The sequence below is a fragment of the Halichoerus grypus genome, chromosome 6 (assembly GCF_964656455.1).
Source record: "Halichoerus grypus chromosome 6, mHalGry1.hap1.1, whole genome shotgun sequence".
Taxonomy (NCBI): domain Eukaryota; kingdom Metazoa; phylum Chordata; class Mammalia; order Carnivora; family Phocidae; genus Halichoerus; species Halichoerus grypus.
The window spans coordinates 84,479,417-84,504,100 of record NC_135717.1 but is presented as its reverse complement, the minus strand read 5'-3'; the positions used below and the strand labels follow the sequence as shown (position 1 = coordinate 84,504,100).

At 37.8% G+C, this 24,684-nt stretch overlaps 1 protein-coding gene across 6 annotated transcripts in view; it reads right to left on the bottom strand.

The window, feature by feature from the left end:
* KLRG1 (killer cell lectin like receptor G1) overlaps positions 1-24,684 on the bottom strand; it is a 49,186-nt gene that overhangs the window by 9,396 nt on the left and 15,106 nt on the right. For 4 of the 6 annotated variants that reach the window (XM_036112952.2, XM_036112955.2, XM_036112956.2 and 1 more), the window contains exons 2-4: positions 20,061-20,109; positions 12,415-12,519; positions 9,722-9,882 (exon numbers count right to left, since the gene is read on the bottom strand). In XM_036112952.2, the coding sequence (XP_035968845.1) occupies positions 9,722-9,882; positions 12,415-12,519; positions 20,061-20,109 (315 nt within the window). Of the gene's footprint in view, positions 1-9,721; positions 9,883-12,414; positions 12,520-20,060; positions 20,110-22,376; positions 22,740-24,684 lie in introns of those variants that run through there. The other 2 variants (XM_036112951.2, XM_078075576.1) reach the window with 2 other exon arrangements.

Here is a 24,684-nt window from a genome sequence, read left to right as displayed (position 1 = left end):
ACAAAAAACCCCAAATAGCCAAAGCAATCTTGAAAAAGAAAAGCAAATCTGGAAGCATCGCAATTCCAGACTTCAAGCTATATTACAAATCTGTAGCCATTAAGAGTATGGTACTGGCACAAAAACAGACACATAGATCAATGGAACAGAACAGAGATCCCAGAAATGGATGCACAACTGTATGGTCAACTAATCTTTGACAAAGCAGGAAAGAATATCCAATGGAAAAAAAGACAGTCTGACAAATGGTACTGGGAAAACTGGACAGCAACATGCAGAAGAATGAGACTGGACCACTTTCCTACTCCATACACAAAAACAAATTCAAAATGGAAGAAAGACATAAATGTGAGACAGAAAACCATCAAAATCCTAGAGAAGAACACAGGCAGCAACCTCTTTGACCTCAGCTGTAGCAACTTCTTATTAGACACATCTCCAGAAGCAAGAGAAACAAAGGCAAAAATGAACTATTGGGTCTTCATCAGGATAAAAACCTTCTGCACAGTGAAGGAAACAATCAATAAAACTAAATGACAATCTATGTAATGGGAGAAGATATTTGCAAATGACATATCTGATAAATAGTATCCAAAACCTATAAAGAACTGATCAAACTTAACACCCAAAAAACAAATAATCCAATTAAGAAATGGGCAGACAACATGAACAGACATTTTTCCAAAGAGAACATCCAGATGGCTGACACATGAAAAGATGTTCAACATCACTCATCACCAGGGAAATACAAATCAAAACCACGATGAGATACCACTTCACACTGGTCAGATGGCCAAAATTAACAACATGGGAAACAACAGATGTTGACAAGGATGTGGAGAATAAGGAACCCTCTTACACTGTTGATGGGAATGCAAACTGGTGCAGCCACTCTGGGAAACAGCATGGAGGTTCTTCAAAAAGTTAAAAACAGTACTACCCTATTCCCCAGCAATTGCACTACTGGGTATCTACCCAAAAGATACAAAAATCTGATTCAAAGGGGCACCTACACCCCGATGTTTATAGCAGCATTATCAACAATAGCTAAATTATGGAAAGAGCCCAAATGTCCATCGGCTGATGAATGGATAAAGATGTGGTGTATATATACAATGGAATATTACTCAGCCATCAAAAAAGAATGAAGTCTTGCCATTTGCAAGGATGTGGATGAAACTAGATGGTATTATGCTAATCAAAATAAGTCAGTCAAAGACAAATACTATATGATTTCACTCATATGTGGAATTTAAGACACAAAACAGATGGACATAGGGGAAGCAAAAAAGAGAGAGAGAGAGAGAGAAGCAAACCGTAAGAGATTCAACTATACAGAATAAACTGAGGGTTGATGGAGTGGGGGGATGGGCTAAATGGATCATGGGTATTAAGCAGGACACTTGTTATCGATGAGCACTGGGTGTTATATGTAAGTGATGAATCACTAAATTCTACACCTGAAACCAATTTTACCATATGTGTTAACTAACTAGAACTTACATAAAAACTTGAAATTAAAAAAAAAAAAACCTGGGCGCCTGGGTGGCTCAGTTGGTTAAGCGACTGTCTTTGGCTCAGGTCATGATCCTGGAATCCCGGGATCAAGTCCTGCATCGGGCTCCTTGCTCAGCAGGGAGTCTGCTTCTCCCTCTGACCCTCCCCCCTCTCATGTGCTCTCTCTCTCTCATTCTCTCTCTTTCAAATAAATAAATCTTAAAAAAAAAAAAAAATTTTTTAAAAAAACCTAAAAGATATGCAAGTTTTCTCATCCTCTTCTTTATAGAAGAGTAAAAAAGTTCACCTGGGTGAAAGGGCTTACCCAAGTCTCCTTATTGAATAAGCATCCAAGTTTTCTCTCCCAGTACTAAACTTTTGCATTACATGAGGCAAGTAATAGATACTAGTAATAGTATTACCTTCTAGTAATAAATAAGATCCTATTGTGCCCCTGATTAATGCTCTCTGATGGTTTCCTCTTTCACATAGAATAAAATCAAAATCGTTACTATGTATTACAAGATTTTATGTGATCTAGACCCTGCCAACTATTTATTCACTTACTAGCTTCCAGTCAGGCGAGTCTTCTTTCTGTTCTTTTAACATGCCAAGGTCATTTTTACTTTAGGGTCTTTACATAGCTTTTCCCTTTCCCTAGATTTTTACATGGCTGTCATTCAGGCCTAGGTCTCAGCTCAAATGTTACCTCCTTAGAGAGGCCTTCCTTTGCTGGCCAATCTAAAGTAATACCTACATTCACTATTATACTGTTTCATATTCTTCAAAGCATATATCACCATATTTATTTACTTGTTTGTTGTCTGTCTTTCCTCTAACTAAAATGTAAGCACAGTAATAGCAAGAATTTTTGATTACTATTGTATCCCCACCACCTAGGAAAATATATGAAGTGATTTAATTATCTAATATTATTTAATAATATTTACAGAATTAAGGAATATAAAGACAAGTCTCATGCCGCAAGAAATTAAAACCTTTTGAACACAAACTCTCTGCACTTTTTACTCTACCCCCATGGAGTACTTACTTATATATGTTGGGGGTAGGGAGGTAAACTGAAGAGTCAAGGAAGGGTAAGAGAGATGAAATGATGTCCTAATTTCCAGAATAGCATGAAACCTTTCATGCAGTTCTTAACCAAGTTGCTTTAAAGGATTATTTAAATTGGAAAAAATGACTTTTTCCTCATTTCTCCACTGGAATGACAAGAAAAACAGTCTCTTTCTTTCTTCCACTTATTTCAAGGGTAGAAGGATGGCTAATAAAGCAAAGAGATGAATAAAGACTTGCTCAAAAACCTCAGGCAGAGTCTGAAGAGCTGGGATTAGACGGTGCCCACATACAGAATGCCAACCCTGCACTAAGTTACTACTCTCTCAGCCCACACAATTCTGAGTCACATGATCAGGCCACTTTACTACTTCCCACTGATGAGGCTGGAGAGTGAAAATTTTTACATTCCACTTTCACTTGAAAACCTTCACACTTGGAATAAGCCTCAAAACCAGATTGCAATTACCTATGTTATATGTACTCATGGATAGTGTGCGTGTGCGTGTGCGCGTGTGTGTGTGCGTGTGTGTGTGCATGTGCGTGTGCGTGTGTGTGTGCGTGTGCGTGTGTGCGTGTGTGTGTGTGTGTGTGCAGAAGCAGCACAGAAGTATAAACAAGGGTGTTAACTCAGAATCCTTGTCCTCCAGAGAGGGTGTGAACTAAAGGACTCAGGTTTGTTATATTTACTTTAGAGTTTGTGATGTTTGGTCGTATTTTAGAGAGAAAACATGCAAAACCTAAAAGCAAAATGAAGACAGAACTCAAATAGATAAAATCAGGTACATTTTTCTTTCTTTTTTTTTAGGTCAATATTTATGCCTTATACACACACAGACATACTTTTGCAAGTAATATTTTAAAATTATAACTTAAATATTATTAAGGCATAGAACATTCTCCTTAAAATACCAAACTAACATGGTTTATGGGATATATCTAAGTTATTTCAACCCTTATGGAAATAAACTAATAATATGTCAAAGTTACTTGGTCATATCTTCAATTGGCTAATCTAATATTAGGAATTATATCCTTAAAAAATGACTTCAAGAAAAATAATTCATATAAATATGCTTTAACTGCATAAAAATTAGAAATAAGTAAAATTTTGTCTAAGAATATGAAAAATAGATAAGCAATAATAGAATATACAGAACCTTAAAAAATAAATAACTAAAATAATTTAATGTTTGGAAAAAACAGTAATGAAATAATGTTATATGATAAAAGCAGAACATAAACATAAGGTGACCAAAAAATTTAGAAACGTAGGATAAATATATTTTTAAATATATATATCTGTTTTAAATAAATGCATCTGTTATATTTTTAAATAATACCATTAATATTTTTTTCTTCAATCTCTGGACACCTTTTCAGGTAAAGTATTTAAAGCGATGAATGTAGTTATTAATTTGAAAAAAAAAGTACAATACAGATCACCCATAATATCTAAAGTCAACTGGATCTATTGCTTTAAATTTAGAGGAGTTTTGCCTAAAACATATCTAGAGGTTGAATAACAACATATTGAGCATATTACTTGAAAATGTAACTAACATACTATTTAAAAATAGGTTTCTCCTATGTTTCCAGACTTTCAGATGCCTTATAGTCTACAAACAGCAATTAGTATCATATAAAAACATGCAGATACAGTAAGAGATATCAAAGGAAAATCTGACAAGCTACACATTACTAGAGTTTAATATTTATATGAATGTTCCTTATAATTTTGCGTATGTACACAATACTAAAAGTCAATTAAGACTTGCTGTGTAGGGGCACCTGGGTGGCTCCGTTGGTTAAGCATCTGCCTTTGGCTCAGGTCACAATCCCAGGGTCCTGGGATCAAGTCCCGCACTGGGGTCCCTGCTTGGCGGGGATCCTGCTTCTCCCTCTCCCTCTGCCTGCAGCTCCCCCTGCTTGTGCTCTCTCTCTGTCTCTCTCAAATAAATAAATAAAATCTTAAAAAAAAAAAAAGACTTGCTGTGTAAACCAGAGCACTCTATTTATTTATTTTTTTAGAGCACTCTCTTTAAAAGTGAGACTGTCCATTGACAGATGAATGAATAAACAAAATGTGATATATCCACATAATTGAATATTACTCAGCCATAGAAAGAAATGAAATTTTGATACATGCCTCAGCATGAATGGACCTTGAAAACATGCTAAGTGAAATAAGCCAGATACACAAGGACATAACAGGCAAATTCAGAGACACAAAAAGTAGAACAGTGGTTACCAGGGGTTGAGGGAAAGGGGGAATGGGGAGTTAGTGTTTAATGGGTACAGAGTTTTGGTTTGGGATGATGAAAAAGTTCTGGAGATGAACAGTGGTGATGGTTGAACAACAATGTGACTGTACTTAATGCTACTTAATTGTACACTTGAAAATGGTTAAAATGGTAAATTTTATGTTATGCATGTATTTTACCACAATTTTATAAAATGTTAACAACAACAAAAAAAGATAGAGATATCTTAACCTATCTACCACACCTACACTTTTGATGTGAAGGTCACAGCTGCTGCTTGTTCTGTTTATGAGGGAAGGGTGACAAAAACATAGACATTATCAGACTATAAGCATCTCCAGAGTAAAACAGTTCTCCTACCATCACCCTGTGTTTCCAGGCATTTCTTTGAATCTTCTAACATATTTCAGATTTCCTCATAACAAAAATACATAGGTCAACAAGTCATAATTTATTTTGTGATATATATTTATTGAAATTTCATGTCTTGGGAGACAGAAGAGAAAAGCAAGTTATTTTGACTCTAGGCTTTATTTTGAGCGACAAAGAGAATTAAAGTGGAAAAGAAGAAAAACTAAAATTAAGTGATTCCTACTATGTTAAAGGAAATTCCACACAGATTTTCTCATTTAATATCATCATAATTCTGGAAAGAATTTTCTCTACTTTATACCTGAGGAAATTGAGAGTCAAAGAGGTAGAGAAAATTTCTCAAGTTCACATAGCTAGTAAGCAAGGGAATAAAAACCAACTGGTGACTGTCTGAAAGAAACCAAAAAGCCCTTTCTGTTACTTTAAAATATGGGGGAAAGTGAGCACGTTACCACAATGTTTGTGTTGTAGTATCCAAAGACGGAAGCCCTGAGTATATTTAGATGTAAATCCTAAAAACAAGAAAAGCCAATATCAAAAGTTCAGGAGGAAGACAGGGACAATCCCAAAGTCATAAACTCTGATAGGGAAAGAGGGTTAAGGCTGAATGAGAGGTTTTTAAAACAAGAGCCTGATGATATAATCTCACATTATGATAATGAGGAAGAAAGATGTCACATGGTGAGGAGCAGCAGGATAGATTTAAAGAAACCAAAGTATTTCCACAGGGAACTTTCTGGTCAACATGCGTTTTAAAATAACATACCAACAACTATAACAAATGCTAACAGAAGCGTGGGAGCGGCAAGGGCACTGGTTCCTGTGAGTCGGGCAGAGGCTGGGAGCTAAAAGAAAAAAAAAAACCTAAAAGCAAATGCTAACATCCTAAGTGAACTGAACCTAGCGGAAAAACATGACAACAAAAATCAAGAACTTGAATATACCTAAAGATCTAAAGATAAATTCAAAGAGCAAGAAAAACAACAAAGAGTCAATGCCATAATATAAACTGAAAACTGAAGAAATAACCGAGCGATTCAATTTCCATTTTGTGTATTATTTTCTCAAAAATAAAATAAATATTTAAGACCAAGATAGAAAAAAGATAATAAGTGAGCATCTCACTACTTTAAATATATTTAAATCCCAAGAGTCCTATAATGTACATTCCAGATTTCAACTTCAAATGATTTTTTAAACATGAGTAGAAAAGGCACAACAGACAATTAATAGGAAAAGTTATTTCATTTTTCAGCATGCCCAAGATGTATCTGGAAGCCATCAAATACAATATTTCTGTAAGTGACTTTAAAAGGTTGGCTGATAGTTTAAAATCTGGCTCTGAATAAAAAAATGTCTAGCTCTGCCAGATCTGTAGCCTTACTTGTTCACTAACTCTTGTTCATTAACTATTGATTCCTCAGTAAATGGAGATGTTGAACTCAATTTTGTAGGATGTGCTGTGAAGATTGAGAATAATATACATAGAATACCTGGCACATGGTAGGTGCTCAATATATACTAGTTTCCTATTATATATACTTTGCTGTAACTGATCTAAGATAGAAGTGGGCTATATTTATGTATCCTACTGACAGATAACTATTTAACAACAGGAGAGAGATACTTTCCCATACCTTTGCGGCCTCTGGCATATAGCAAACTACTTCGCTAGCAGTATTCTCCACCAGTGGAATGCCAATTTGAAAACCTTCCATTTTAATAGACCCATATGCTCTTCTAGTAGCTGTTTAGTCCTAAGTATGATACCAGGAATATCAAGCATACCTTAAAGGAGTATATAAATCTTGCCTTGAGAACAGAAGAATAACAGCACTAGTACAGGAGGCTCACAGATCAGACAGAAGTCAAGCTGGTTCTATAGAATCTGACAAAAGCTGGGGGCAAGAAAAAGAATTAGACCAGAGAATCGAGCAAGATTCCACAGCAATGTCAGAAGCAAAACTCATCTGATTGCTATTAAATCTCTCAGGGGCATTCTACCTTCTCTCGCACAGCCTTGAACCAAGGGGCCTTATGAGAAAATGAACTGGTTTTGGAAATGTAGCCAATCTAATTCTGTTCAGCTTACTCAACAGCAGAGGCAGGACTCAGGGAAAGTAAAGAAAGACAGACAAAAAGCCCTCTAATACCGCTCCATTTCCTTCGGGGGAGCGCTGAGAAACAGAAACATCCCCAAGCCCCAGATATTCTGGGCCTTAGGCCTTTTCCTCCTCCCTTCTTCTTATCACACCGCCTCATTTATAATAGCTGCTACACCACACTTCTCTGTGGCAGTCTTGCTTTATGACTCACTACGCTGTTTATCAGTATTTGCCCTGCAATGTTTCAAGCTCTTTGCTCTTTTCTGCTATTGACTTCAGTCAGCTCAAGACTTCAGATGCAGATATATCACAGTGCGAACAGGAGTTGCTGCAAAGGGTCCAGAAAGCAAGGCTATTATTATCAGATGCCACAAAACCAAGATCTCACATATCTAATGAATAGACCCCATGCGTTCTACCATCTAGTTTAGGGAAGGCACAAAAGGAAAGGAAGTCACGGGGACAGACTGATTTGGAATTAGATTCTATGCAGAATTTCAATAGAATGAGCATTCCTCTTTTGACAGAAAACAAGAAATCTAGATGCTTTAATCTTTTCTTAAAATAGGAAGTTATACAATTTAAGGACTATATGTTCTCCTCATCAGCTTTAGAGTAGTTACCTCTCTGAATTTCCCCAAAGAATGTTAGTATAGTTGAAATCTTTTTTTTTTTAATTGAAGTGTAATTGACACACAATGTTACATTAGTTTCAGATGTAGAACACAGTGATTGGACAACTCTGGGTATGCAATGCTACAAAAGCAGTTAACATGTGTCACCATACAATGTTATTATAATATAGTTTAATTCTTTTTTTTCTTCCTTATCCTTCTCTTTTTTTTATTATTAACATATGATGTACTATTTGTTTCAGGGGTACAGGTCTGTGATTCATCAGTCTTACACAATTCACAGAGCTCACCATAGGACATACCCTCCCCAATGTCCATCACCCAGCCACACCATCCCTCCCACCCACCTCCACTCCAGCAACCCTCAGTTTGTTTCCTGAGATTAAGAGTCTCTTATGGTTTGTCTCCCTCTCTGGTTTCATCTTGTTTCATTTATTCCTCTCTTCCCCTATGATCCTCTGCCTTGTTTCTCAAATTCCACATATCAGTGAGATCATATAATTGCCTTTCTCTGATTGACTTATTTCGCTTAGCAAAATACCCTCCAGTTCCATCCATGTTGTTGCAAATGGCAAGTTATAGTTTATTAATAAACTGTTCTCTGTGACTTAATTCTACCCAAAAGAGAATACATAAAACAATATCAACACACAAAAATCAACATGAAATTAGCACTAAAAACCTAACTCGGGGGATGCCTGGGTGGCTCAGTTGGTTAAGTGTCTGCCTTTGGCTCAGGTCCTGGTATCGAGTCCCCACATTGGGCTCCCTGCTTATCGGGGAGCCTGCTTCTCCCTCTCCTTCTGCTGTGTGCTCTCTCTCTCTGTCAAATAAATAAATAAAATTGCTAAAATAAATAAATAATAAATAAATAAATAAATACCTAACTAGGATTTATTTTCTTTGCATATGTTATTTACATTGACAAGTTAGAATTTGATTTTTGTACCAGGTTATCTCAGGATGTCAATTCCTTATATTACCGTGAGATGCCCTAGGATTAATAACGAGCTCTCCTCCAGGAGACTACTGGGTGGAAAGGAAGGCTCTGAGAGGCATATAGGAAATGGAGCCCTGCAGCTTAGCCCTGCAAGGAGGTTAAGATCTCTCTCTCATTCTCTCTCTCTCTCTCTCTCTCTCTCACACACACACACACACACACACACACACACACACACTGTCCTTTCTTCTTTCCCAGCTCTCTGGAACTGCTTCTTCTTCATGCCCTATGCCTCATACCAAATGTTTGCTAGCCTAGAACTTACTGGATTCCAATGAATGAAGGGAAATTACTGAAAAAGGCATTTAAGCCCTCGCCACAGTCTCTCTGTCCCCATGATCTCTCTCTCTCTCTTCCACTCCCTCCCAAATTCCACCAGCTTTTGCATAGGAATCTGCTGTCTCCTTGTTGTTGGACCCATATGTTTCTGGATCTAATGCTTTCTTTTGATTAGACCTGTATTTCACGCCTAATTTCTATCTGTAATACTCCCCATCCTTCCACCTCCAGCACACACATACACACATACAGGAGTACGCAAACATCTAAGTTTCCATACCTGAGGGCTGCTGGGTCAAGCAGAGAAAGGGTAAGGAGTAGGAAGGAGAGGGAAGGAGCAGGGGTAGAGGAGGAGGAAGGAAGGGAAAGAAAGAGGAGAGAGAAGGAGAGGGAAAGAGAAGAGCGTTCCTTTTGTTCCTCAAAAGAGAATACACAGTACATTGGAACAGCATTCACCAACAAAACAACCGACATTTGCCAAATGTTTGCATTTACCATTTCCTGGTTGTCTGTGAACATAAGGAGATGTGAGTCTTCAGCTAGGCAGAATTCCAGACTAGAATTCCAGTCTTTTTTCTCCACTGAGAAGTAATAACAGTAGTTACCATACTTCATCCAGAGGTCTGGACAACTGCGACAAGTGGTACACTCGGAACCTGGAAAGGAAGAGGACCTGGTTCACATCTTTATGGACCACTTAGTCTTGGAAATGAAATGGGAGATAAATAGAACATGGCGGTCCCCCCGTCTTCCTTGCCCCACCACCTTTCAGACTAAGGTTTAGAGAAATGCACAACAATGCCTGCCCTCAAATTAAAAACTTCATGATGTCCAACTCTATCACTACTACTGTGTATTCCACTACTTAAGCGTGTGACTATGACTAAAGCAGGTAAGGAAATGGATACAACCTGGCAGAGCACCGTGGACAGAGTACAACACTTGTGCTAGAGATCTTTATGCACATATGCTGTATTCATACCAGATAAAAATAACTAAGCATCTGCATTATATGTATCAGTCCATTGTCTATGTAGGCTTAGTGCACGCACTGCGTAACTGCATAATATACATTGCTGAAATCAGGCCGAATTTTCCAGAATGCCCAACCTCAACCGATACCCCATGATAATGCAAAAGAAAAGGACAGGGGCGCCTGGGTGGCTCAGATGGTTAAGCATCTGCCTTCGGCTCAGGTCATGATCTCAGGGTCCTGGGTTTGAGCCCCGCATTGGGCTCCCTGCTCGGCAGGGAGCCTGCTTCTCCCTCTCCTTCTACTGATCCCCCTGCTTGTGCTCTCTCGCTCTCTGTCAAATAAATAAATAAAATCTTTTAAAAAAAGAAAAGGACAGAAACTAGAAAAAGCAAACTTAATTAGAGTGAAAGATAGGTGTTTTATCTTTTATCACAAATGTGATTGTCATCATCAGATATTAGATGAAAGACTTACACTTCAGCAAAAAGAATTTATCAAACAAGTTTCTGACAGAGAAGGATATCAGATGCTAAAGTGAGAAGTGATGTAATTTCTGCACAGGGCTCTTTTAAATACAGAACATTCTCACTCCTTTAAAATGGCTGGATTATATCTTAAAAGGGGGGGGGGTGCCTCAGTGGCTCAGTCAATTAAATGTCTGCCTTAAGCATCTGCCTCCAGCTCAGGTCATGATCTTGGGCTCCTAGAAATAAACCCTGCATTGAGTTCCCTGCTGAGCGGTGAGTCTGCTTCTCCCTCGCCCTCTGCCCCTCTCCCTGCCTCATGCTCGATCTCTCTCTCTCTCTCTCAAACAAATAAAATCTTTTTAAAAAATGGCTGGATTATAGTTCTGTGAAAATGAAAGGGAACTGAATAAGCTTTCGAGGTCATTTCAGCCAAGGTTCCATAATTCTATTGATTTTCTACTTTCATAAAATACATTTGTATAAACCCCTCACTGGCACAATTCCACGACAGGCGCATATGAATCATTATAGCAAACGAGTGTGAATACATGACTGCACAATAGGTTATATACCTAATCTAGGTTTGGGGGTTAAAAAGTAGCAAAGGCAGTCCTTTTTAAAAATGTCAAAATTAGACAACCTTTCTGTGGTGGCGTGTGACCAATACAGGGTTCTGTAAATCAAGCTATACAGTTAGCACCTTATAAATGTGTGCTTTTTCCGTACAACTGTGACATTATCCAGCCTGAATGAGAAATTCCCAACTTCCTTGGAGTCTCTTTCTGCCAAAGGACTTGGGTCTGAGGTAGAGGTCCTAGGGCTGAACCCTTAGAGTCCTTTTTTTTTTTTTTTTTTTAAAGATTTTATTTATTTATTTGACAGAGAGACAGAGAGAGAAAGCACATGTAGGCAGAGCGGCCGGCAGAGGGAAAGGGAGAAGCAGGCTCCCCGATGAGCAAGGAGCCCGATGCGGGGCTCGATCCCAGGACCCCGGGATCACGACCTGAGCCGAAGGCAGACAGTTAACCGACTGAGCCACCCAGGCACCCCTGAACCCTTAGAGTCCTAATGAATAAAGTCTGTATAACAATCATCTCCAGATAACATAAACTTAAGTCAGCACTCTGGATTATAAAATAATAAACTGAGGGCTTTCTGGATCATCATAGTTAATGATCTAGAAGAATTAAATCTAGAAAATTTCACTTCAATGTGAAAGCACTCTAATTGGAAAAAAAGCAGAATATATTTAATTAAATTTTGATATATCTATTTTGTGAAAAGTTAAACACAATACATAAATAATACAATTTTATTTGATTATCATAACAGATATGGTATTAGGAAAGTGTTTATGATATAATACCCAGTCTTACTTTAAAAAAAAAAAAAAAAAGGTGGGGAAAATTTTAGAGGACTTGATATTCTTTGTTAAAAGAATAAATACTTACACAAATGCCTGTAGTCAAAGCCTAGGAGACGATACCCAGGAAATGTTGTGTACAAGTGATTTATTTTGTTGGCATTATTTTTCATTTTTCAAATGTTCTGTTATGTTATGTTGCTTTTATAACAAAATATAAGTAAAATAGGGATACTTCTGACTACTTTAGTCAGAAGAGCATGCAACTCTTGATCTCAGGGTCATGAGTTCAAGCCCCACATTGAGTGTAGAGATTACTTAAATAAATAAACTTTTAAAAAAATAGGCAAAATAAAAGATTTTAACTTAAGTTAGTACTTACCCTGGCAGCGAATCCACTGGACAAGCAGGAAACACACAAAAATGGTGTTCAGAAGTCCCAAAGCTATTGCCACATGGCATGAGAGAGGGAACCTGGAAGAAGAAACTGCAAGAACAGAATCCAAAACAAAATCCTGAGTTAGAATAAAAGTTGAAGGAAAAGAAAAGGCAAAGGAAGGATATCTGGAGGCTTGAAGAAATTTGGCCTAGTGAGAACTGAGACCTAGGCCCTAAAAGTTTCTTTGCTGGATATCAGGGATTTGCTCTAAAGTCTAGAGTAACAACCCACCTCTTTACCAAGGAACATCCTACATTTATCAAGTTAAGAATACTTTTTTCTTGGGATGCCTGGGTGGCTCAGTCGGTTAAGCGTCTGCCTTCGGCTCAGGTCATGATCCCAGGCTCCCGGGATGGGTCCCACATCGGGCTCCTTGCTCAGTGATGGGCCTGCTTCTCCCTCTGCCTGCCACTCCCCCTGCTTGTGCTCTCTCTCTCTCTCTCTGGCAAATAAATAAATAAAATCTTAAAAAAAAAAAAAAAGAATCCTTTCTTGGGGGGCACTGAATGGCTCAGTCTGTTAAGCAGCCAACTCAATTTCAGCTCAGGTCACGATCTCAGGGTCTTGGGATCAAGCCCCATGTCAGGCTCCCTGCGCAGCGGGGAGTCTGCCTCAGGATTCTTTCTCTCCCTCTGCCCCTCCCCACCAAAATAAATAAATTAATCTTTATTTTTTTCTAAAGATTTTATTTATTTATTTGAGAGAAAGAGAGAGCGTGAGAGAGAGTGCATGAGCAGGAAGAGGGGGAGGAGGAGAAGCAGGCTCCTCACTGAGCAAGGAGCCTGATTCGAGACTGGATCCCAGGACCCTGGGATCATGACCTGAGCCGAAGGCAGATGCTTAACCATTGAACCACCCAGGCGCCCCTGTAATACCATTTAACCCAATTTAAAAAATACATATTTTGACTAGAAAAAAATTGATAATGCAATTCTCATTCTCTTCTCCATTTCAAAATCTCCCTCTTATCACCAGTATATCACATCTCTTTCTCTGTGCCTTTTTCCACTTTCTGAATGGCCTCTTCTAACTCACCCTCTAGAGAGTTCTCTTTAAAAAAGACTGCCTTTTCTTTTTCTTGCAGTTGGTGCTTTTATATATACATAAACTTACTAATATATATATAATTTATATATAAATATTATAGATATAAGTATATAAAAATATAAAAATTTATATGTATAAATTTTTCTGGATTTTTAAATATCAATATATATGAAGTTTCCAAAAATGTGTATGTCCTTTCCTGACCTCTCTATATTCAATTCCATTGGTCTATGTGTCTACTCCAGCATCAACAGCAGTGTTGTGTTTTTGGGTTTTTTTTAAGATTTTATTTATTTATCTGCTAGAGATAGAGAGAGAGTGAGAGTACAAGAAGGGGGAGCGGCAGGCAGAGGGAGAAGCAGGCTCCCTGCTGAGCAGGGAGCCCGATGTGGGACTCGATCCCAGGACCCTGGGACCATGACCTGAGCTGAAGGCAGCCGCCTAACCGACTGAGCCACCCAGGCGTCCCAACAGCAGTGTTTTAACTAAAACAGCTGTATAATGTCCCCCACCACCACCAACTCTACATTAAAATTTGGGATAGGATTATGTTAAATCTATAAATCAATAGAAGACCTGTTGGAATATTTGACATCTGAACATATCAAATCTTCTAATTCATGATCACAAATATCTCTCCACTTATTTATATGCACTATACAAGAATTTTAATTTCTCTAGAATTTTGGGCATCCTTGGTTATATTTATAACTAGTTTCTTAATATTGTTGATGCTATTTAAGTAGTATCTTTTTCTATTTTTTTTTCCCTGTTTGTTGCTGGGATATGGAAGTGTAATGGAGTTTTATATATCATTTTGTATCTAGTAAACTTACTTAAATCTCTGAATATGATAGATTCTTTTGGATCCCCTATTTATTTGTGACTTCTAAGCTTTTCCTGGTTAGTCTAGCCAGATACCTGTATGTTGTTTTTTGCTGTTGTTGTTGGTTTATTTGGTTTTTTAAGGAACCAACTTTTTCTATTGTTGCATGTCTCTCTATTATATGCGTGTTTTCTGTTTTATTTATTTTATTTTTTTGCGGATGTGTTTTCTTATTATTAATTTCTGCTGTTAACTATATTATTTGCTTCTACTTTCTTTGGATTTTATTTCTCCTTTTTTATACATTAAAAAAGTATTCTATTTTTTAGATGGATATTTGACTCAGAAATTTTTATCCTTTCAGCTAAAAAAAGATTTATTTATTAATTTATTTTAGAAGTTGGGGTAGCAGCAGAGAGAGAGAGAAACTGAAGCAGGTTCCATGCTGAGCATGGAGCCCGACTTGGGGCTCCATCTAACACCCCCGAGATCATGACATGGGCCAAAACCAAGAGTCGGATGCTCAACCAACTGCACCACCCAGGTGCTCCATATCCTTTCAGCTTTTTATTTTTTATTTTTTTTTAGATTTTATTTATTTGAGAGAGAGAGACAGAGATAGAGAGGGAGCACAAGTGGGGAGGGGAGGGAGAAGCAGGCTCCCCACAGAGCAGGGAGCCCGATGCGGGACTCGATTCCAGGACCCTGGGATCATGACCTGAGCCGAAGGCAGACGCTTAACCGACTGAGCCACCCAGGCGCCCTCCTTCCAGCTTTTTAATATAAATATTTAAGACTAGAAGTTTCCTAAAAGTACAGCTTTAACTGCACCCTACATATTTGGTATTTAGGATTTTTATCATTCAGTTAAAATGTTCTAAATTTTCTTTCCAACTTCTTCTTTGACCCATAGATTATATTAAATACTAAATGTGTTAGTTTATTCCCTCTTTTTTGCTGGTCTGCTTTGTTGTTGTTTCTAGTTTCTGACTTAAGTACACTGAGGAAAGAAGATATGCCATGTATGATTTCAGTCCTTTGAAATTTGTTTAAACTTTTTTTATGGCCCATTATATAGTCAATTTTGCAAATGTTCCCTGTGTGTTTGAAAAAAATTATTTTGCACTTGGTGGATATGATATTCTGTATGTGTCAAAATTTAATTATGCTGTAAAATTTTTGTCTGACTTTTTTATATCAATTATGAGAAAACTTGAAGTCTCCTACAATAATTGCAGAGCTATTCATTTCTCCTTATAGTTCAGTTTTTGTGTCATGCATCTTTCCTACAGATACTCACCCATGTTTTAAGCAGACACAAAATTATACATGCATATATAGGTATATATATTTGAATTGTAACTTTTGTCCTTATAAATATGACCCTCTTTCTCCCAAGAAATTCTTCCAGCCTTAAAGTCTATATGCATGATAATTAATATAATAAATAATAACTAGCTTCCTTTTAGTTAATGTTTGTGCAGTATATTTTTCCATCTTTTACTTTCAACTTGTCTGAATTATGTTAGATCTTTTTCTAACTGACAGCATATATTAGACTCTTTTTTAAAATTCAATCTGACAATCTTCATCTTTTTACAGGAGCATTTAGTTCCTTTTAGTCCATGTAACAGCTGATATATTTGTGTTTATACCTAATCTTCTATTTTTCTTTTTGTATTATTGATCATTTATTCTTTTCCCACTACTAGTTTAGAAGCTATACATTGTGTTTATATTTTTTAATACAAACTACTACAGACATCCTTAATTGATCAAAGTCCAAATTTAGCTAATACTTTTAACCTTCTCTGGTATATTTTAGGGACCACAGAAACTTTTGCTTGATTTCTTTCTTTCTTTACATTTATGTTATTGTCCTTGTTTATTTTAATTTTTTTTAACCATAGAGATATATTTTTTTGAGATATATTTTTTTAAAGATTTTATTTATTTGAGAGAGAGAGAGCATGAGGAGGGGGGAGGAGCAGAGGGAGAGGGACAGACTCCCCCCTGAGGAGGAAGCCTGATGAGGGGCTTGATCCCAGGACCCTGGGATCATGACCTGAGCCAAAGGCAGATGCTTAACTGATTGAGCCACCAGGTTCCCCTAGAGATTTTTTTTAAAGATATAATACATTTCTTTATTTGACAGAGAGAGGGAACATAAGCAGGGGGAGGGGGAGAGGGAGAAGCAGGCTCCTCACTGAGCAAGGAGCCTGATGTGAGACTGGATCCCAGGACCCTGGGATCATGACCTGAGCTGAAAGCAGACATCCAACTGACTGAGCCACCCAGGCGCCCAAATAAATTAATCTTTAAAAAAAAAAAACAAAACTTTTTTCTTTTGAAATTGTGACTTACAGTTTCACGCTTTAGTGGTGAAAATATTAATTAGTACAACCTCTTTGAAGGACAATTTGGCAACGTCTACAAAAATTGCAAAGGCATTTATCCTTTGATCCAGCAATTTCTCTTTGAGGATTTTTTCCTACAGATACTCACCCATGTGAAAACTGTCATATTTAGAAGCCAATTCATGGCAACAGTATTTTTAGGAGAAAATGTTATAGACCAGTCAAATACATTTTGATATAGCCATAAAGTGAATATGTAACTTCTAACAAAGGAATAAAGACATGGTTTTTTTTTACAGATATGAAGTGATTTTCAAGATATATAGTACAGGGAATTAAAAAAAAAAAAAAGATATATAGTACAGGGAAAGAAACATTCTGCAGAACAATGTATGCTAGTATCTCTGAAAGTAGACACAAGAATCTGATAATGGGGCGCCTGGTGGCTCAGTTGGTTGAGCGACTGCCTTCGGCTCAGGTCATGATCCTGGAGTCCCGGGATCGAGTCCCACATCGGGCTCCCTGCTTGGCGGGGAGCCTGCTTCTCCCTCTGACCCTCCTCCCTCTCATGCTGTCTCTCATTCTCTCTCTCTCGCAAATAAATAAAATCTTAAAAAAATAAATAAATAAAAAATGAAGTTTAAAAAAAAAAAAGAATCTGATAATGTTGTTTGCCTCTGGGGAGGGGATATAAGTCCCTGAAGAAAAAAAGAGGAGGGATACTTTTTACCTTGTTTTCTTTTGCACCTTCTGTGTTTTGAACCATGTGGGGGTATTACCTATTCAAAATTTAAATAACTACATTTTAAATAAAAATAAAATAACCTACATCTCAGAAATGCTTTGTAAGCTGTCATTACTGAAAAAACAACGAGTTTAGGTTGATATATTTAAGGATGGAACACTACTTCATATTAACTATGTTACATATAAGAATGCTATTTTCCTTCATTTGGAAAATGGAAATTCTTCTTAACCCACTTTTATTTCAAAATCATAGTGGTCTCATAGTCTGACAATGTAGGAGTTATTTGTAAAGAACAAAAATGTATAAAGTAAGAATTTAAGGGCTAGTTTTGACCCTTTTTATCTGGTAATCTTTAATTTGGAAATTTGGAAATTAATTCTATTTGGGGCCTCACTTTATTACTTAAATTTTAGATAAATTACCCTGTAGACATGTGTGTATATCCATGAAGCATTCTGAACTTCTTTTTTTTAATCGTTGTTGTTAAGTGAGGGAGAGGTAGAAAGAGAATCTTAAGCAGGTTCCATGCCCACCATAGAGCCCGACAGGGAGTTCAATCCCAGAACCCTGAGACCATGACCTGAGCCAAAATCAAGAGTCAAATGCCTAACCAATTGGGCCACCCAGGGCCCCCCACCCCACACTTTTTTAAAATTTATTTTAGCATTCTGAACTTCTTAAAAGAAAGAAATTCATAGTGAGGAGTGCCTGGGTGGCTTAGTTGGTTAAGTGTCCGACTCTTGATTTCGGCTCAGGTCATGATCCAAGGGCGTGGGATCAACCCCCGTGTTGGGCTCTGCGCTCAGCATGAAGTCTGTTTGTCCCTCTCCCTCTACTCCTCCCCCTTCTCATGCTCTCTTTCTCTATCTCTAAAATAAATAAATAAAATCTTTTAAAAAAGGAAAAATTTATAGTGAGTGGTATCTTTAAAATGAGAGAGTTCTGCATGATAAATATTTGGACTGATACATCCAAAAACACTAGATTTCTAGTGACATAAGAAAATACATTTTCGGGATGCCTGGATGGCTCAGCTGGGTAAGCGTCTGCCTTTGGCTCAGGGTCCTGGGATGGAGTCCCGCATGGGGCTCCTTGCTCAGCAGCGAGCCTGCTTCTCCCTCTGCCTGCCGCTCCCCCTGCTTGTGAGCTCTCTCTCTCTGACAAATAAATAAAATCTTAAAAAAAAAAGGAAAGAAAATACATTTTCACTATAGTAAAATATTAAATGAAATAAATGATTTTAGATGTTATGTGAAATGAAAAAAGGTATCAAAACTTAACTGCATTTTCGTAACCACAATCCAATTCAAGAAAGTAAGCGAAATTTAAATTTTTTTTTAAATTTACTTTAGAAATATACATATTAAAAGCCTCTTAGTAGAGTATATATAGTACGTCGGCACAGAGGCAAAAATAGATCAAAATAGTAACAGTAATAATCCCACGTTGTTGTAAAATTATTAGTGATTTTTGTTTTCTTATATCTGCTTTCATAGATTCCCTATTTTCCATAATAAACATATAATAATTTCGTAAAGAGATTTTTAATTTAATTTTAAAGCTCCTAGTCTGTTTTCCTATTCCCAGGTAGAGTACCCTGGAAAGCTGGGGTGGAAATGAGCATACTGGCAGCAAACAAGAATGTGCAATGTGAACTGTATATAAATAAAAAACCACTTGCCTAGAAATCAAAATAATTATATTCAAGTTTCAACTTACCACCAGCTGTGTGACCTTGCACTTAAACTCTAGAATGTAGATTCCTTTGACTTAACATTTCTATTCCTTAGAAATTGGTACAGATATAATGCGAAAGAAAGATATCTATATATAAATGAAAATATCCAATGCCATATAAATTATAGTAATGAAAATAAATCTCAATGTCCAAGCATACTGGAATGATGTAGCAAATTATAGCAATGCTTTCAAAGAACAACACTAAAAATTATAATAAGAAGACTATGTAGCAAAAAGAGAGAAAGCTGATGAAGCCGTACTAAAGAACATACTTTATGGGAGTTTATTGCCTAAGATATAAAATCAAATATTAATTTTGGCTCTTATACTATGATCTGCCTGTCTCAGAAAGTGTTCTCTCAGGGCTCCACGTAAAAATGTCTTTTTCAACCTCAAATCCCCAGAGTCACCGGGAATACTTATTTGTAGTATTCTTAATGCCTTCTTCCTATCCCTGTCACACTCTGGTGCAATACTGTGGGAGGGGAACCTAGGTAATGTGAATCAGTTTCTTTTCTGACAAACTCTTACTATTACCCATTAGCAAAGTTACTGAGGTCTTTCTCCCAATTTAATAGTCAGAAAAACAGAGGTACTTAGAATTTAAACAGCCTTAGCTTGGGTTTCATAGATGAGACCTTAGAAGTGAACGGTCAGAAAAGACTTTACCTGAGACTTAACTAAGATCAGATCCTTGACCGTATACCAGATTTTCATATCCCAAGTCTGGACTTCCAACTGAACCAAATGTATTCCTTCAAATTACCCTTGATTTTTCTGCATCCTCTCCTCCAAACTTATTCTACCTCCCACTCATCCCTTAGTCTATGGGCACTGTGCATGGTTTTGCACACTAACTTGATAAACTTACCTTTTTGCTGTGGTCTGTAGTCATTCTGGGCTTGAGGTTCAGTAGACAACTGTAACACAGAATACATATCATTGTCAGTCATCTCCAACTAATATCATTCACATTCAGTTGAGAAAGTAAAATTACAGAAGTGTGAAGAGACACATGTCAGTGAAGAAACAGCCCAATGTCTAAACTGCAAGCAGGAAATCTGAAGGTTTTCAAGTTTTGTTTTTTTTTTCAAATGGTCCAGCATGATAAAAACAGAAGTAATTTTTCAGGAAATGACTCAAAATCTGGAGCTGATTAAGAAATTAATATTCTAATGAAGGGGGGGTAATTGGAGGGGGAGACGAACCATGAGAGACGATGGACTCTGAAAAACAAACTGAGGGTTCTAGAAGGGAGGGGGGTGGGAGGATGGGTTAGCCTGGCGATGGGTATTAAAGAGGGCACGTTCTGCATGGAGCACTGGGTGTTATGCACAAACAATGAATCATGAACACTACATCTAAAACTAATGATGTAATGTATGGTGATTAACATAACAATAAAAAATAAAAAAAGAAATTAATATTCTAAACTGATTTTTTTTTTTGCCTCACCACTCTCTCTAGATACTCATGAAATACATATTAAATTGATTCCCATGTCACTAAGTCTATTCAGCAAGGAGAAGTTGCTCTGAAGTCCAGCAACTTCAATTATGGAAACTGGAATAAAAATGACAGTGTTCTTAGTTATGAATTTATCTCAGATTTTATATTTGCTTTGTTTCCTTTTGAGAAAATAGATGCATGCCAAATGGGACCGATTTCATCATTCCTTGGAGCGTTTGGTTAAGCATATGTGACAAGAGAAATGGACTGTTGACTGCATGTGCCTGGCATCATGGGGAAAATGAGCTATTTCCCAGATATATGTTTTGTGAATATGCTGTACCCCTCTGTTCCCCCAAATATTCCCGATTGTGCTCTAATCTTTACACTTGACCGGGTCAGAAATTCCATTAAATTTTCTCTCCTTGTTCTCTTATTTTTGTATGCAAAGACAACTATAAGGGGAACAAATCAAATAAATACAATCTAAAGGGTGAATAATATATTTCTAATAGGTGAAACATTAATAAAAAGTTAAAATAAGGAAAACAGAAATGGAATTAAAACTCTACATAAGTTCAAGACAGGAAAGAGATGAAAAGCAGGGACAGCATACTAATAAAAACTAGTATAGCTCTGGGGCACCTGGCTGGCTCAGTTGGTGGAGTGTGTGACTCTTGATCTCAGGGTCACGAGTTTGAGCCCCACATTGGGCATAGAGATTACTTTAAAAAAGTAAAAGTTTAAAAAATTAAAAAAAAAAAAAACCTAGTATAGTCCTGCTTCCCACCATGACAGAGTAAGACTGGACTTGCTCTTCAGCCAAAGAACTATATACAACAAAACACACAAGGCAACTGTTTTCAGGCAGAGAAGTATAGGCAGCACTGTGATCCCTGAAAGAACAGAACACGCAAAGGTGAGCACCAGTATCACCCTGGCATTACCCTACCTCGGGGCACTTTCTGGCCCAAAGCAGGAAAATGAATCCTAAATAGAGGAGGCAGAAATGCAAGTTTTGAGCTGTTTACGTGCCTGGGGTTTGCAGGGCAGGGTAACTGATGAGAGACTGCCGAGAGAGGTGTCCAAAAAATGATATAGGAATCCACCATGGTCCTGGGCTAAGAGCTAGGCTGCAGAGGCAGAGGACAAGCCCCTGCCAGCCCCCACGCTGAGATGGTCTCCTGCAGGGCCAACAGCCAGTAGAGACCCGAGGTGATGCAGTGCTGATCAGCATGAACCGAGGAAAAAAAAGTAAAGCCTGACAGAACCAAAAAGATCTACCAGTAATTTAGCTGCCTATAAGAACAAATGTTGATGCCCTTAAAAAGAAAACAACAGAAACAAAATGTGGTCTATACGTAAAATGGGATATTATTCAATCTTAAAAAGGAAGAAAATTGTGTCACTCTACAACATGGAGGAACCTTGAAGACATTATGATAAGTGAAATAAGCCCATCACACACACACACAAAGACAAATACTCTATGATTCCACATATATGAGATATCTAAAGTAGTCAATTCATAGAAACAGAAAATAGAATGGTGATTGCTGGAGCTGGGGAGCGGGAGGAATGGGGAAGTTATTTAATGGTTATAGTTTCAGTGCCACAAGATGAGAAACTTCTGGAGCTCTGTTGTACAAGGTGAATATACATGTATCAGTCTGTTTAGGCGGCCATAACAAAATACCCTAGACTGGGTAACTTAAACAACAGAAATTTATTTGCTCACAGCTGGGGACACTGGGAGTCCAAGATGAAGCTGCCTGCAGGGTTGATATCTGCTGAGAACTCCCCCATTGGGTTGCAGTGTCCTTCTCACCGTGGTTTCCCGTGGCCTTTCCTCGGTGCATGTGTACAGGAAGAGAGCGAGCAAGCAAGCTCTCTGGTGGCTCATCTTATAAGGATACTAATTCTAACAGATCAGAACCCCACCATCATGACCTATTTTAACTTTAATTACTTCCTTATGTTAGGAGTTAGACAGGTAGGTAGTCAGAGCCAGGGTCCCCAACAAGAAAATATGGAGTCAGGACAGCTAAAATGAAATAGCACTGACATCCTGTTTTGCAGCTTAGACAGGACCACACTAGCATTCTGCTTTGCAGCCTTTGCAGAAATGACTTCTCCAAAACGTCCTAAAATAAGACAATTAACCACAAAAGCATTTGTCAATATCACAGTCAAGGGGCAGTGAAGACATAAGCCCCCAGACATCAGCAAAAAAAGACCATCAGCACAGAGACATTAACCTAATAGCTACACAGATACGTGACCAAAGCCCTAATTGGCACAACTCAGCACACCCTGATTGCTGAAGATAGTTCCACAAAAGAGCTCACAAAAACCCCTAAACTTAGAAACTCTGGGGGCAATCCCCTCAGGCCCCCCTCCCTCTGCGGGAGCTTTATACTTTTGCTCAACAAACTGCTTTGCTGCCCACCACTCTCCATCTGGTCTACCTCTTCATTCTTCAAAGTGGCGTGACCAAGAACCTGGGCACTAAGGGGACAAAAATCCTGTAACATTTAGAGTCCCCATCACAAAATAAAGAATAAAGCCACACTGGAGGTTAACGTTCCAACAAATGACTTTGGGGATGGAAGGGGACACAAATATTAAGTCCATAACAATATTTAACACTGCTGAACTGTACACTTAAAAACAGTTAAGATGGCTGAAGAAGAAGGAAGAGGAGGAAGAGGCCGTGGTGGCAGCATAAGAACCATAGCTTCTTGAGGAAATGACTAAATCTAGGATCAGGGCACAGAAAATCCAAGATGAGTCTGGGGCACCTTTTAGTGCTAGAAAATGAGGAAGTACTCAAAAACTAAAAAAAAAAAAAAGATGAGGGCTTGTCGGAAGGACACAGGAACCAAGCTGACAAAGCTCCCAATGGCTAAAAATGAAACAATTAGAACAAAATAAATAATAGTATTGGATTATAACTCAGGAATAAAAAAGAGCTATGAATTCATACTGACTGATTTTTATCTGCATGCATTTATATTTAAAATTGTACATATTTATCACTCAGCCATCAAAAAGAATGAAATCTTGCCATTTGCAATGATGTGGATGGAACTGGAGGGTATCATGCTAAGCAAAATAAGTCAGAGAAAGACAAACACCATATAATTTAACTCATATGTGGAACTTAAGAAACAAAATAGATGAAGGGGAAGGGAAGGAAAAATAAACTAAGAGGAAAACAGGGAGGCAAACCATAAGAGACTCTTAATTATGGGGAACAAACTGAGGGTGGCCAGAGGGGAGGTGGGTGGGGGGATGGGGTAACTGGGTGATGGGCATTAAGGAGGGCACTTGATGTAATGAGCACTGGGTGTTGTATGCAACTGATGAATCACTGAATTCTACCTCCGAAACTAATAATACACTATTATGTTAATTAAATTTAAAAATGTATATATTTAAAGCATATAACGTGGCACTTTTGATATAAGAACACATTGTGAAATGATTACCACAAACTAACATATTCAATACTTCTAACAGTTACCATTTGTGTGTGTGGGTGTGTGTTGAGAACACTTGAAATCTACTTTTTTTTTTAAGATTTTTATTTATTTATTAGAGAGAGAGAGCACATGCGGGGAAGCAGTCAGCAGAGGGGGAGGGAGAAGCAGGCTCTCCACTGAACAGGGAGCCCAACGCGGAGCTCGATCCCAGGACCCTGGGATCATGACCTGAGCCGAAGGCAGACACTTAGCCAACTGAGCCACCCAGGCACCCCGAAATCTACTCTAACAAATTTCACGTAAACATTTATTTTTTTTAAGTAGGGTCCTATACCCAACATGGGGCTTGAACTCACAACCCCAAGATCAAGAGTCACACACTCTGACTGAGCCAGCCAGGCGCCCCTCAAGTATATATTATTTTTTAATAGCTTTATTGAGGTCCAGTTAACACATATGCATGCATCAATGAAACCATCACCACAATCAAGAAAATAAACGTATCTGTCACCCCCGAAAGTTTACTTATGAACTCTGTACTACTGCCCTTCTGCCCCTCCT